This window comes from Venturia canescens, chromosome 2 (assembly GCF_019457755.1).
Source record: "Venturia canescens isolate UGA chromosome 2, ASM1945775v1, whole genome shotgun sequence".
Classification (NCBI taxonomy): Eukaryota; Metazoa; Arthropoda; class Insecta; order Hymenoptera; family Ichneumonidae; genus Venturia; species Venturia canescens.
Window position 1 is genome coordinate 21642080 of NC_057422.1, and position 13355 is coordinate 21655434.

The 13355-nt window shown below is 36.4% G+C and overlaps 2 protein-coding genes across 7 annotated transcripts; one reads left to right on the forward strand and one right to left on the reverse strand.

The window, feature by feature from the left end:
- Positions 1-210: 210 nt before the first annotated feature.
- On the forward strand, positions 211-7141 carry REPTOR (repressed by TOR). Of its 6 annotated transcripts, none has more exons than XM_043412812.1 (6): positions 211-780; positions 1908-2497; positions 2903-3325; positions 3940-4425; positions 4517-4639; positions 4723-7141. In XM_043412812.1, exons 1-6 carry the CDS (start codon positions 596-598, stop codon positions 4815-4817), a joined length of 1902 nt encoding a protein of 633 aa, XP_043268747.1. In that variant the 5' UTR covers positions 211-595; the 3' UTR covers positions 4818-7141. The 6 variants fall into 6 exon arrangements, with proteins under 6 accessions (XP_043268747.1, XP_043268748.1, XP_043268751.1 ...); XM_043412813.1 differs by having other exon boundaries at positions 645-780; positions 1728-2497; XM_043412816.1 differs by having other exon boundaries at positions 671-780; positions 1753-2497.
- On the reverse strand, positions 7086-10949 carry LOC122406953 (peroxisomal N(1)-acetyl-spermine/spermidine oxidase). Its single transcript, XM_043412818.1, has 3 exons — positions 10663-10949; positions 9388-9928; positions 7086-8967 (listed from the first exon to the last, which is right to left on the reverse strand). The coding sequence occupies exons 1-3, from the start codon at positions 10844-10846 to the stop codon at positions 8115-8117; spliced, it is 1578 nt and encodes a 525-aa protein (XP_043268753.1). The 5' UTR covers positions 10847-10949; the 3' UTR covers positions 7086-8114.
- Positions 10950-13355: the final 2406 nt, after the last annotated feature.

Below are 13355 nucleotides of genomic sequence, written 5' to 3' on the forward strand. Positions count from 1 at the left end.
ACAAATCTAATAAAACTAAAGTTTAGAATGTAAATAGTAAATTTTTTACTATCCACCTGAAGTGAGCGGCTTCGTTTGAAATTTTTCACACTAGTTGAAGAAAAAAAAGCAGCAAATAATTACTAAAGTAACTACTACCACACAACAAAAAGATCCATGGTATCCCTAGAATGACGCACCGCACAACACAAAGGACAAAGCAAAAAAAACAGTAGGCTCTGATTCGAAAGAATGTGTCTGAATTGAAACAGTGCGTTATTTATTTACCAAAGCCTCTATAAATTGACATTATTGTTTAGTTGTGAAATTAAATTTTTCTGAATCCTGTAGTGAAATCAGAAATTGAACATAAAGTTTCAAACAATGATATAGAACGTTATCGCGATGTTGTAATGAGGTTTTTGAAAATTGATATTAGAAAACAAAGAAGAAATCTAAACAAAGCACATCGCGTGTTTCGACCATTTCACCCGAATTGTCGGGAGAGTGGTGTTCGGGGAGAAGTGGTAGTGTAGCGGCTATTCTGATTTCTGATTGGCCGAGATGCATATCCGATTGATCGTTTCACGTTGATCATGTGACCTTTTCCCTATTTATGCAAAAATTGATAGTGGGGGGTGGTCTGGGACGAAGTGGAAGGGGCCGGAGGGGACATATTTTTCTCAGCGATCTCGTGGCAAAACAACAACAGACGTTTCGTGATTCCTCGTGTGTACCTCCTCTCTGGCTTCACTCGCAAGATTTTTGTTCGAGGCGCGGACAGGGACAGACAGGAGTCAGGTGTGTGCTCACATTTGTCGTGTTATTGTGTTGCGTGAATTATGTTTGTGAAATATCCTCGTACACATTGCGAAATATTGAAAAAGTCCCAAGTGTCATCAACTGCTCGTGCTTGTTGTTCTCGGGTATAAGAAAGCGGACGTTCGACAGCAGTAGTACACGGAATATATAAATTTTGCTGATGAAAGTCATGGTCATTCTTGGGGGGCAAACGTGAATGCTCAAGGGTCGTGATGTGATTCGACGATAACATCAGCTGTATATATATCTATATAAAAATCAGTATTATTTATATTTATATATACATAGATACATATGCATCTATATATATATATAAGATATATCGATAACTACAGACCCGTCGTTTCACGTCGAATCAAGAAAATTCTCGTTTTGCTCGAAAGATTAATCTACAAAGCGCGCTTGAGAGATTATACTATAGAGTGACGTGTGTTTTCGTCTCGTTTCGCATTCCATATATTTTGCTTTTCCGTGTGGTGAAGTAGATTCAACGAGTTTGCACTGTCATACGAACGATTTGAGAGAAAATTAATAAACAAACAGTAAAAAATCTTCAGTTGTCGTCCCACGCGGAATTTCTCGGCAAAAAGTATACACCAGCGAGATTGTTTGTGTGTTGTGATTAGGGCGCATGTGCTCTCCCGTCTCTAGCTATTTTGTGTTTATGAACCTGCTGCTCAGCAATGATTAGCTTCAACTCGGGTTAACATCTGTTTAAAATTTCTTTTTTCAACATTTTTTTTTTCACCAAAATCTCAAAAGCTGTCAAAAGTTCTTTTTTTACTTTAAACACAAAATAAAAATTGATGGTATTGACGATAATTAACGATAATCTAAAAATTTGCATGCGAGTTGATTTTTTTTTTTTTTATTTTCGTTTGTTCAATCAATCTCTCACGTGTTGAACATTTTCTCACTAAATACAGTATATATTGCTCGCTATTGCAACAGCGGCCAAGAGAAAAGGATAAAAGACGAATTACGAATGAGCACATTTTTCAAGAGGCTTTTCCATCCTTTGTCGTCAAGATCGAGATAAAATTGTAACGACAAGAAGGAGCTATGGGTGATACTAATTATTCGGAATACTTACTTGATCCTGAAAGCAACGGAATGGAAGGTATTGTGAAGCAAGAACCAAGCCAAGATGTTGGACCATCTTCAGCATCTGTCCCAATTCCGGGTAGCCATCGTGGAACAAGAGGAGTTTACGATCAATTTTCACCATCGCCCTTGGCAGTTACATCACCCTGGGGTGTGAGACCTGATCCAGCAGAGTCTCCTTTTAAAATGGATCCAGAGCAATTAGGAATATCCTTCAAAATGGATGACGATGATATTTTTCAAGTTGATAAAGCTGATCTGATCCAGGGACCAACCCTTGCCGAACTTAACGCTAACGACGACACCTTTCTTGGAGATCTGAATTTTGATGATTTACTCTTACCCGAAGAAAGGATTCAGCCATTGAGAGTTGAAGCAGAAGCTATACCTTCGGGAGGTTCGCTCTTCAGCAATGTTACTTCTGCTTTTGCTCCTAGCAGCTTCCCTCAAACCACTGTCACTTATCGCAACTGTCCGCCTTACACAGTCACCTCTGGTTTCAACCTCATTAACGGTGGTTTGAGCCTCATGGAGAATTTGGAAGCTGTCAGCCCGCCTGCTTATCCAAGCCCGAGCACAAGTAATTTAGCAGGTATTTCAATCACTTTCTCATTTTATTAATTTTCAATTTATTTTTTATGTAGAGTTCGTACGAGGTTGAAGTTTTTAATTTTCTCAATCTTTTTGTATGAATAACACAGTCTCCTGGTTAAAAAAAAAATTTTGATTCTGATTGGGGGGAAAAAGGTAGAATCCGAAACAATTTTTTGTAAAGAATTTACTCACTTGAAAACCCATCAATTTATGTAAAAAAATTGTTTCTCACTAGATAACTCCATGCACAAGCACAGCTTGACTTTATTTTCTTCACTACATTATAATTCATAAGGGATAAACAATCTGACAATAGAAACTAATTTTTAAAATTATCATATTATTGGAAAATCTTGCTTTGCAGTTTTTTAATGATCTGGATTCGTGATATATTATGTAACAGGTAGTTCCACAGCGAGCTCCTCTACGTCTCCTCATCCAGTAGTTCGTCAAGGTGGTCAATCAACCCTTCACGAGCTTCTGATGAAAAAAGGTGAAAATCCACCCACGAGTCCAGTTTACCATCCAATGGACGTAACAGCAATGGAAACATCACGCGGGAAACTAAAAATTTCTAGACTGTCCATGTCAGCGCCTACTCAATCAATAGGAGCTGAATTATTATGGACACATAGAGAACCACGAAAACATTTGACAAGCACTGGAAGTCTCGGCCCCGTCGAAGCCGGATCGACGAGTAGTCTGAGCACGGGCGGTGCGCTCAGTCCCGATCCTTTGGGCCATCTCGATCCTCTTAGTCACGACGAAGGCTATGAGGACAGCGACGATGACAGTGATCACTACGACGATTTCAGTAGTGATAATGGTAATTTTTTTCTCTTCTTTTTTCGTCAAGAGGATTGTAACCGAAGATTGGTTGCTAAGAAAATTAGACGTCAATCTTACAATTGGATCGTTAGCGACCGAAAATTTCTCCTCAGCATAAAACATTCCTCGTACGCGATAATGAAGTTTGTACACTATTTCTCAATTTTCTTCAATCAAGAATGTGATAATAATGATCAAGTTATATTTAATGAAAATTCCGTTGTGGTGGTCTAGAATTAACGACGAACAATTTCGAGCGTTACTTTTCTACTAACGTCGTAAAATAGTCAAATTTCATAATTTCCGATAACGAATATATTCCTGATATTTGAGTAATTACAAAATAGAATGGAATGAAAGAGCCGCCAAATTAAATCACCCGATAGATCGAGTCGCACATTGGGAATCATTTTGTTGAATAGATATAACTTTAATGTTTGTTCTTATCATAGTGCCGAGAATTTACTAAAATTTTTCCGTAAATTTTCATTGTGCTACGTCGGCTTAATTGATTAAGTTTAGATGATTTTGTTTCATGTTAAATCGAAATCAAAGACTGTTGAAGTTTTAGCGATAAAGGTGAAATATTGTGGTTTTCTTTTAACGTTGCAGATAGCGGAGGAAGCGACGGTGAGGATCGCGAAGGCAGTATTAGAGTTAGTGGCGATTCGGCACGTGAGAGACACAGTAAAAAAGAAAAGTATTTCTGGCAGTACAACGTTCAAGCAAAGGGACCAAAGGGTCAGAGATTAGTGGCACGAGCACGTTTGGAAGATCCTCATGTATTGAACGAGGCGACTGACCCTGTATTCAGTCCACATTGCGCTCTCCGAGGTATAAAGCATAGTGGCAAAGCACGCAAAGGTGACGGGAATGACCTGACGCCGAATCCTCGGAAGCTTTTCAGCATAGGCCGGGAGCTTGACAAATTGTCGAGCGTCATAAACGACATGACACCAGTTTCAGAATTACCTTTTCCCGCGAGACCGAAAACACGCAAGGAGAAAAATAAATTAGCGTCACGAGCCTGTAGGCTCAAGAAAAAGGCACAGCACGAAGCGAATAAAATAAAACTTCATGGCCTCGAACAAGAGCACAGTTGAGTAACGAACTTTATTATCGAATTCAATTCAGTGTTTTTTTTTTAACATACGTCATCGAAAATATAATACAATGAAAATAATTTCAGGACGACTTATTCACGGTATTGCACAGATCAAACAGACTCTGGCAATTAAATTGACTGAGGGAAATCCGGAAACCCAAGAAGAATTGACTCGTCAATTGGACAAATTGTGCAAATCAGCTACAAGTAAGTATAACGCGTTTTTAAGAAATTTACGTTTTCTTAAGTAGCAATTGAATCGATAGCATCACGTTTGTTTCATGTTACAGAGGTGCGAATAGCGAACCACTCTACAGATTTCGTGAACAAAGTCTTGGACAAAATAAGGGCTGGTATATCTGACGGTGGGATCGATGACTTTTAGTACAAAGCTAAAGTCGTTTACAAAATTTATTTTAATAAGTGTACAGAGAGTGAAAGACGACGAATCCGTGCGTTCGTACCGCTGTATTTTTATGATTACGAAAACAGAAACAGAAGGTTACTGATAATTTATTAATTAATATTAATCATGAGTAGTGTATAGTGTGCTCGCTGCGAACGGATCTATACTTGAGAGACCCCCAAACCGTCGATATTTCGTATTATACGTTTTAAAATTCGTAAGCATGTAAAAGATTCAACGGATCATCTGCTTCGAAGAATTCTCAAGTCTCAAGTCTTTCCAGTAACGAACGGTCTAATAAACGTGTGATATTGGGTCGGTAAAACATACGCTTTTTCTTTTCTATCGATGAACGATCAAGTGAACGAAGTACCATCAAATAAATTCCAATTAGATCTTTGAGCTTTGCCACATAGGAAAATGGTGACAAAACTCATGGAGTGACCTGAAAATTATCACGATATATCTTTCTCTCTCTCTCTCGAGTATAGAGTAGTTGGGTGATTTGGTCTACCTCAGAATGAAACGCTATACCTGCATACAAAGTTTGAACGAAAAACTTTATTATCGATTTATATAAGATATCTATACATAGTTAAAAACTAATGTAACATACTTAAGGAAAGAAAAAACTACATATTTTATCGTAGAATATGCTAGCGTTGCTCTGGTAGCTGCGTCTAAATTTAAATAATACACATATATACACGTTTGATTTTAAAATATATTTTATCAATATATTACATGCATAAATATATATAGATTCAAAAATCTATATATGCAATTGTATGTATAATATTTGTAGTGGAACTCAAAATATTATATCGATATAATTTTCATAACGAGATCGTTAAGGTTCGTGTCAATTGGAATTGCACATATAATCATTTATTTTCGTTATATTGATTTATTGGAGAACCGCACTGTGACGTTTTTAGAAGTGTGACAGTGGTAAAGGCGTCGGCTTAATAGCGTTGATAATTGAGTGATATTTTTTTAATGCCAACCGGCTAATGATTTCCAAATATGATCTATCGATGTGCCAGATGAATTTTTATACGTTGGTAATAAGGTTTTCATACATGTAACTAAGCTATTCCAAGATTTCGTGCGTTCGACGTTCATCGTAGAAACTTTATATCCTCGTTCAAGGAAATTTGAACGAAGAGCAGAGAAAAAAAAGCAGTGTCTCGAGGCAATGTATGAACGGTGAGAATTTTTGGAAGAAAACCGAATTTTCAAGAACCTTTATTTTTATTGTCTATGGGGGAAAAGAAACCGTTACTTTAAACACATACCGGGAAATCGTGCCGTCCTCAATCAGACAAATGTACAGTAATCATGCGTAATTCATTTCATCAATTGCCTTCTCGATTCCACACGTGTTTGATTTGTTTTTCCTTTGAGCTTTCACGAGTCTACGTTAAGCGACGAATTTTATGTGCTACTCACCTCCGTTTACGTACATAACGTAGTATATTTTTATTTAAATGAATAGAGGAAAAAACAATGCAGGTACAAAGGTTTTAGATATTTTTTTATCACTTGAATATATAATGTAAATAGAAGTTCTTTAAGTTTTGCCCGAAAAGTTTTGTTGGGTCTCGTTTCAGCCAATTGAATATGTTAAGTTTTTTTTTGTTTCTTACAGTTAATATTAACTGTAATAATATTATTCAACAATTTGAAATTGTTCGAATGGGATGCATCAACAATGATAAATCGTTACGGATTAGAGCCGAAGCCTTTGTCACGGATGGACTAAAAAAAAGTATTGGAAAAATTATGAAAAAAAAAAGTACACCTTGTTAGAGGTATTATTGTATTTTATTAACATTATATTCATATTAAATGTTCTATCACTTATACGCGTATAAACGAATTATTATTCATCGTCTGTACAAGGTTACTATGTATAATAAAGTCGTGACAAATTTGAATGTTCAAATATGCAGGGCGAGAAAATCATCGTGTCGAATGTAAGCGATTCCTTGTTATCAACGAAACGTCGTGTAGTTTGATATTCAATTTTCATTGAGTGCACCGCTTTTTCCGGCTTTGTGCTTTTTTTTCACTTTTTTAATTTTATCTTTGTCTTTTTTCGTGAGATTATTCTTTCTATACGAATTTCAGGCGATTCATAACTTTGCGTCACGTGGCTCTATCACATTGTCTCTCACACTCTCATTCGTCTACATTCAATTCGAGATTAAACGTTCTACGTCCAACCGTTCGAGGGTACGAAAATGAAAATCAATTGCAATGTACTTTATTGCCTAAATAAATAAACATTTAAAAATGCACATTCTCATGGTGTCGTCGGTAACAGTGCGTTACCTAAGCCTCCTCTATCCCTTTTCTTTCGTTTCTTTTTGGTTTTTTTTTTTCAACTACATATCACGTTTATAACAAATAAATATCAATAATCCAAAAAGTTTGTTAGCTAAAATAATAAAATACGGTATGCAGTTGCGCGACTAGATTCCATTCGATGAACATCACTGTGACGATGCAAACGGACGTTTATCTTGTACGGGTATAACGTATCTCGGTCTTTGTGTATCGTGCACAAGAAACTTTGTAAATTAGCATAATCGTAAATCCCCTCTGAATTTTTCACAAGCGAGCCTATTACAAGTTGATCAGAAGAAGGAGAAAAAACTAGGCACTGTACATAAAGATTTACAATGAAATAGGCGTCGATATGTACACATCGCGCGAAGCAAATAGACGAGTCTCTTTATGTACAAAATATATAACTACATATATACGCGTGTGTTTCAATTTATCAGTTATTGCAAACTGATAAATAAGCATGACGATCGCTAAAATTTTGCCATCCCAAGATACGCGGATAGAAAATTGTAGTAGTTTTGTGCATTTGGGCGATGATGATGAATGACCCAATTATCAAAATCGTTCTCTCCTCAAGATTCTCGTTCTACGTTTTCAAAAATACTTATATTGTACTTCCTATAGCTTCATAATTTTTTCACCACCAAACTCGCAACCTCGACGCGTAATCATTAGGTTCCTGAAAATAATGTTCAAATTTGGATAGGGCAACATGTTGAAGGATCGTCGAATGTAGGCCTTGATTTGTGCAAAAAAAATGTTGCTTAGCAAAAGTAACGAGAATCTGGATAGAACGAAATGAATAATAATGTTGCTTTGACATCAACGCCCTTGCTTTTCTCTCGCGGTCTCTGTATACTTTTCAATTGCTCGTTGTCGTGTTATTGTGTGAAAAAAAGTTGGCTGAAAAGTTCCTGCTCTTCAGCCGAGTGATATTCCCTGAATCCACGAGCTGAGATCACTGGTATCTTCGCAACTCAAACTAAGAGGCGTTTGCGTTTCAGTCTTTCGTGAATCCAATAAACTTTGAGCGGCTGTTCTACCGGTCAAATAAGCCCCGTGCACTGTACTGTAAAAGGAAGAATGCGTGTGTTCTCCGGCGAACGCAATTTGTATTCTGGCTGGATTTTCCTCGTTGAACAAAGGGTCAGCAAGTGTTTCGATGTCGAGTTGACTAGCACCAACGGCCATGGCAGTGTAAGAACCTCGTGTGTACGGTTGGGTATGCCAGGACGTGCGTAAACATCCTTTTGGCGTTGGTACAAAAGGATCGTTGAGAAATCGTCGTAGTATATTCGTGCAAACTTCAGCGACTTCGGTCGTACTTAATTTTTCCATGTATTCAGCTGCTTTTCCCGATATCCAACCGAGCAAAAGCGTCTCAGATATTTTCGTAAACGAATAAATTTTCCGAAACCATGTTTTACTTAAATCGTTGCGTTCGTCGTTACTCAATGCCCGATCGTCCCAAAGCAGCATTACTTCAGAGACGCTCGGATTAAGAAAAGGTCTTTCGTACTCGAGGAATATCTTATCTACAGTACCAAACATCAATCTATTTATAGCTTCCAGTTTGTACTTCGGCAACGATGGCTCAAATATCTCAGATGCTTTCTCCTTCAAAACCCCCAATGGCAGTGTGCACAATACTTGCTCGGCTCTTATCGTTTTGCCGTTTTCACACGTTACCTCGATGAGATCGTCCTCGTTATTACTAGTCTTTGCAGCGTCCAGATCATTCGGCACAACTTCCTTTTTTTCAACGTTTTGCCACCTGTAACGATTAAAACAAAAAGAGCATTACACCGAAGCTCAGTACAAAAACGCTAGGTATACAAAATTATGTAACAACGATTACTGTCTTTAAAACTTAAAAAGCATAACATCAGCAAGTTATCAAAATCATTTGGTTCGTGAACAATTACTTTCCAAGGCAGATGCTAATGTCAACACTTGATTTTCTCGTTCAATTATATAAAGGTTGGTTTATAAATACTATAAATAAATACTCTAATTTACAAAATTCTTGCGCTATCAGTGGACGATTATTTTACATTAGTAATCGTGTATCCAAATGTTTCCATGCAATGAAAAAGCTTATATGCTTCATGAAAAAGGCAGTCCCACTGACTTGAGACATTTTAATGAAAAAAAAAAGCACTTAGCTTCATAAAAATGTAAATTCATAGTTCACCTGATTTTAGTGACTGCGTGTCGCAGGAGTATACGATCTGTCGGAATGTGTTTAGCTATAGGTTCGAGTATAGCACTGTAACCATCGGGTAGACTGATATTTCCACCTTGCAGCTCTGCGTAAGAGCCCATTTCTAATAAATCCACATCCTCCATACTATCACAACCAGTAATGCAAGTCTCTCGTTTTAACAAACAATCAAATAACAACTGTCTTATTCTTCTATTTTCTGGGGGCAGGGAGTTCAAGTAGAGATCAGCTTCAAAAGCTACATGTTCTCCTACACTATTTATACCATCCGGTGGACTGTAAGCACTGAGAAAATATTCCTCGCAGCGTCTCAAGAAGCATACATAAGCTTCATAAATTTCTTGCAATATAGGAAATGGCAGCTGCTTGCCATCCTCCATTGCTGCTACTACTTTGTGAGGTTTTGGAGTACTTATTATATTTATAAGTCCATTTGCCATTGCCAATTCAAACATAGGATTTCCTAGAACACCGTGTATCCAGTTTGCTCCGAGTTCCACCTTTTCTCCACCTGTGGAAAAAATTTTCATCCACGTAAAATCCTTTTCGAATATCATTATCAAAAATTCTTCCATTTTTATCCATCTTTCAGAAGAGAGCTCGATTGTACTCGATTCAAGAAAATATTGCAAAGACCACAGATAGGATTTCTTTGGCATTCATTGATATGCAGAAATTAATTCACCATTTAAATGCCATCCACAGTCTTCCTTATCAGAATAAATCAAATAATTACTGAGAGCAGCTGACCTCATTTTTAAACTTTTGTAGAAAAAAATTGCAGAAGGAAAATTTCATTTCAGACATATACGGGTATATCACACGCACTTTGTATTACATTTTTTCATATTGACAATAATGACCTTGTATGGAGTGATCAAATATGAAAAAAACTTAAATGGTACATAGAAGGAAATAGAAGGAAGTAAATGACCAATAACATACATTTTTTGTGTATATAAAAAAGTTATCTATTTATGCATTCTATGTTTGTGTCAGTTGAGTACGTGAAAACAAATAAAATATCTGTTGTAAACAAAAAGTGGCCAAAGTCAAATAGATCAATAATTGATTGCTCATAACAACAAAACATTTGAACAAAAATGAGTTCGATGGTTAGAATATTATTGATACTTGCAATTATGCTTCATTTATATACTGTGAAACATCGCCATAACGATTAATTATTGTGAATACATAAAATCGGGATGTATTTGATACAAAGGGGTTAAGTATTATTCGTACCAATTGGTGTAGCGACGATACGTCCACCGATACGTCCTCGCGCTTCGAGTATAAGGAAATTATTTTCGCTATTTTTCAATAAATGATTCGCGGCTGAGAGACCAGCCATTCCACCACCGATAATTAATACTTTGCAAGAATTCCGATCATCTGCCGAATCGCCCGTGGAAGTCGCCATGTTCATGACATATCAACGCCAGGCGATCCGGTACGTGTGTGCGCGACTCTCGTGTAAAAACACTGTCAGTCGGCCAGTAATCGTTCGATCCAGTCGTCCACGTTCGTTCTCGTGGCTCTCTGTCTCCTTTTCTACTCCTCTACTCGCTCGCTCTCTCACGTACTCTTTCTCTTTCTCGCAGTGTCACGGAAAGTTTACAATCCCCTAGGGAAAAAGGTTGGGACAAGTACATTGATGGTCCCTTGTTTCCTGATCATATCACGAAAAGTGTAAAAAAAATTCCATTCGAAAAATTATAAAACCAAGTGTAAATAATTTTAACAGAACAATTCGGAAAAAGTTCCACATCGATGCCTCATTCTTTTTATCTTGTTCTAAAAGCTAAATCAATTGACAAAAAATTTCATCTAATATAAGTTACGTGCAGCATTAAAATTTATGATATCAATTCAAGGCCAAGTATTTAATGGTAATTCGGAATATTCATTCTGATGGGGGAAGCATCAGGAACTTGAGAGAGTTCTAATGAATCAAAAAAGTTACCATTTGAGTTACGTGCAGCACTAAAATTTATGATATCAATCGAAGGACAAGCGTTTTATTAGTAATTCCGAGTTTTAATATTATGCAATTGCTCTATGGAGCGTTTGAATCCAAAAAAAAAATCACATCAAAGGTATTATAATTTGTTACTCTATGGCGGTAGAGATTTAGAAGAAAATCGATTCCCCTCAGACTTTTAGGATCCCCTGGTATTATTGACAATATTCGACGTCAATTTTGGATCGGTACAAATTATGTTTAAATATGTGTTAAAAGTACTTGTCCGACCCATCACTTTTCATTTTTATTTTTCATTCAAATAAAAATCTATAATAAAATAAGAAAATTGTACGGCAGAATCCGGTTGCAAATTTACTGAAATGCGATTTATTATCCGTTTAATTTTTCCAATAAAAGTATGTGTTAGTTCTTATACCAAATAGAATTATTTCGCTGGAAGAAAGGAGAAGTAAAAATTGCCGTCATTGTAATATAAACTGGGGGGTCATTCTAGAAGCTTAAACATATTTATTGTGCAAAATGTTTTTCGTTTATTTAACGATGTAGAGTAATATCCCCTTTATATTATAGGAGAATTCATTTGCAATTGTTATTAATTCAACGCAATTAAGTAAAATTATTTGGAAATAACTTTCTTAATCTCCTCTGTATGCATACTTATGATCCATCAGTCCTAGAAGGGCCCTAATTTTTATGTGAATGAAAAATAAAAATGAAAAGTGATGGGCCGGACAAGTACTTTTAACACATATTTAACCCTCTCAGACCGAGACCTATTTCGCGTTGACGGAAAATGATTCCCTTTATAATTTTATCTCAAAATACTTTCTAGTTTGCGAATCCATTGTGACATTTCAGTTTTTTTGTTGGGAAATATGAATTTTTGAATGTTCGCTGCGCGCAGCACCAGGTCCTTGGGGAGCAAAATCAGGAAAATTTACGAATGAATCTAGCACCGATTACCTTAAATACATAATATCAGCTTCCCTTTGAAAGGAAATAACGTTTGGAGTACGAAAAAAAAATGTATACCCACTTTTCTTTTGCGATAACTAAAGCACCTTCTCACACAACGCCAACTCAACATGAATCGCCGACTTCATATTGATATTTCTATGGGTTAAAGCGGTTTATCTTTTGGTTTAGGAGTATCTATGGTGTAATCTAACCCTGCTTGATGGAAATAGGCATTTAGAACCCCAACCTTACTGATCGATGCAGTTTTATTGGGCCTGGAAGCGCGTGTTGCGTAGAAGCAACATACGGTCCGAGAGGGTTAAACATAATTTGTACCGATCCAAAATTGACGTCGAATATTGTCAATAATACCAGGGGATCCTAAAAGTCTGAGAGGAATCGATTTTCTTCTAAATCTCTACCACCATAGAGTAACAAATTATAATACCTTTGATGTGATTTTTTTTTTGGATTCAAACGCTCCATAGAGCAATTGCATAATATTAAAACTCGGAATTACTAATAAAACGCTTGTCCTTCGATTGATATCATAAATTTTAGTGCTGCACGTAACTCAAATGGTAAATTTTTTGATTCATTAAAACTCTCTCAAGTTCCTGTGCTTCCCCCATCAGAATGAATATTCCGAATTACCATTAAATACTTGGCCTTGAATTGATATCATAAATTTTAATGCTGCACGTAACTTATATTAGATGAAATTTTTTGTCAATTGATTTAGCTTTTAGAACAAGATAAAAAGAATGAGGCATCGATGTGGAACTTTTTCCGAATTGTTCTGTTGAAATTATTTACACTTGGTTTTATAATTTTTCGAATGGAATTTTTTTTACACTTTTCGTGATATGATCAGGAAACAAGGGACCATCAATGTACTTGTCCCAACCTTTTTTCCCTAGGGGAACTTTTGGGATTTTATATCACGTCTTTTTTTCAAAAGTTCAGCATTCTTGTTTTTCGGGTTTAATTAAGC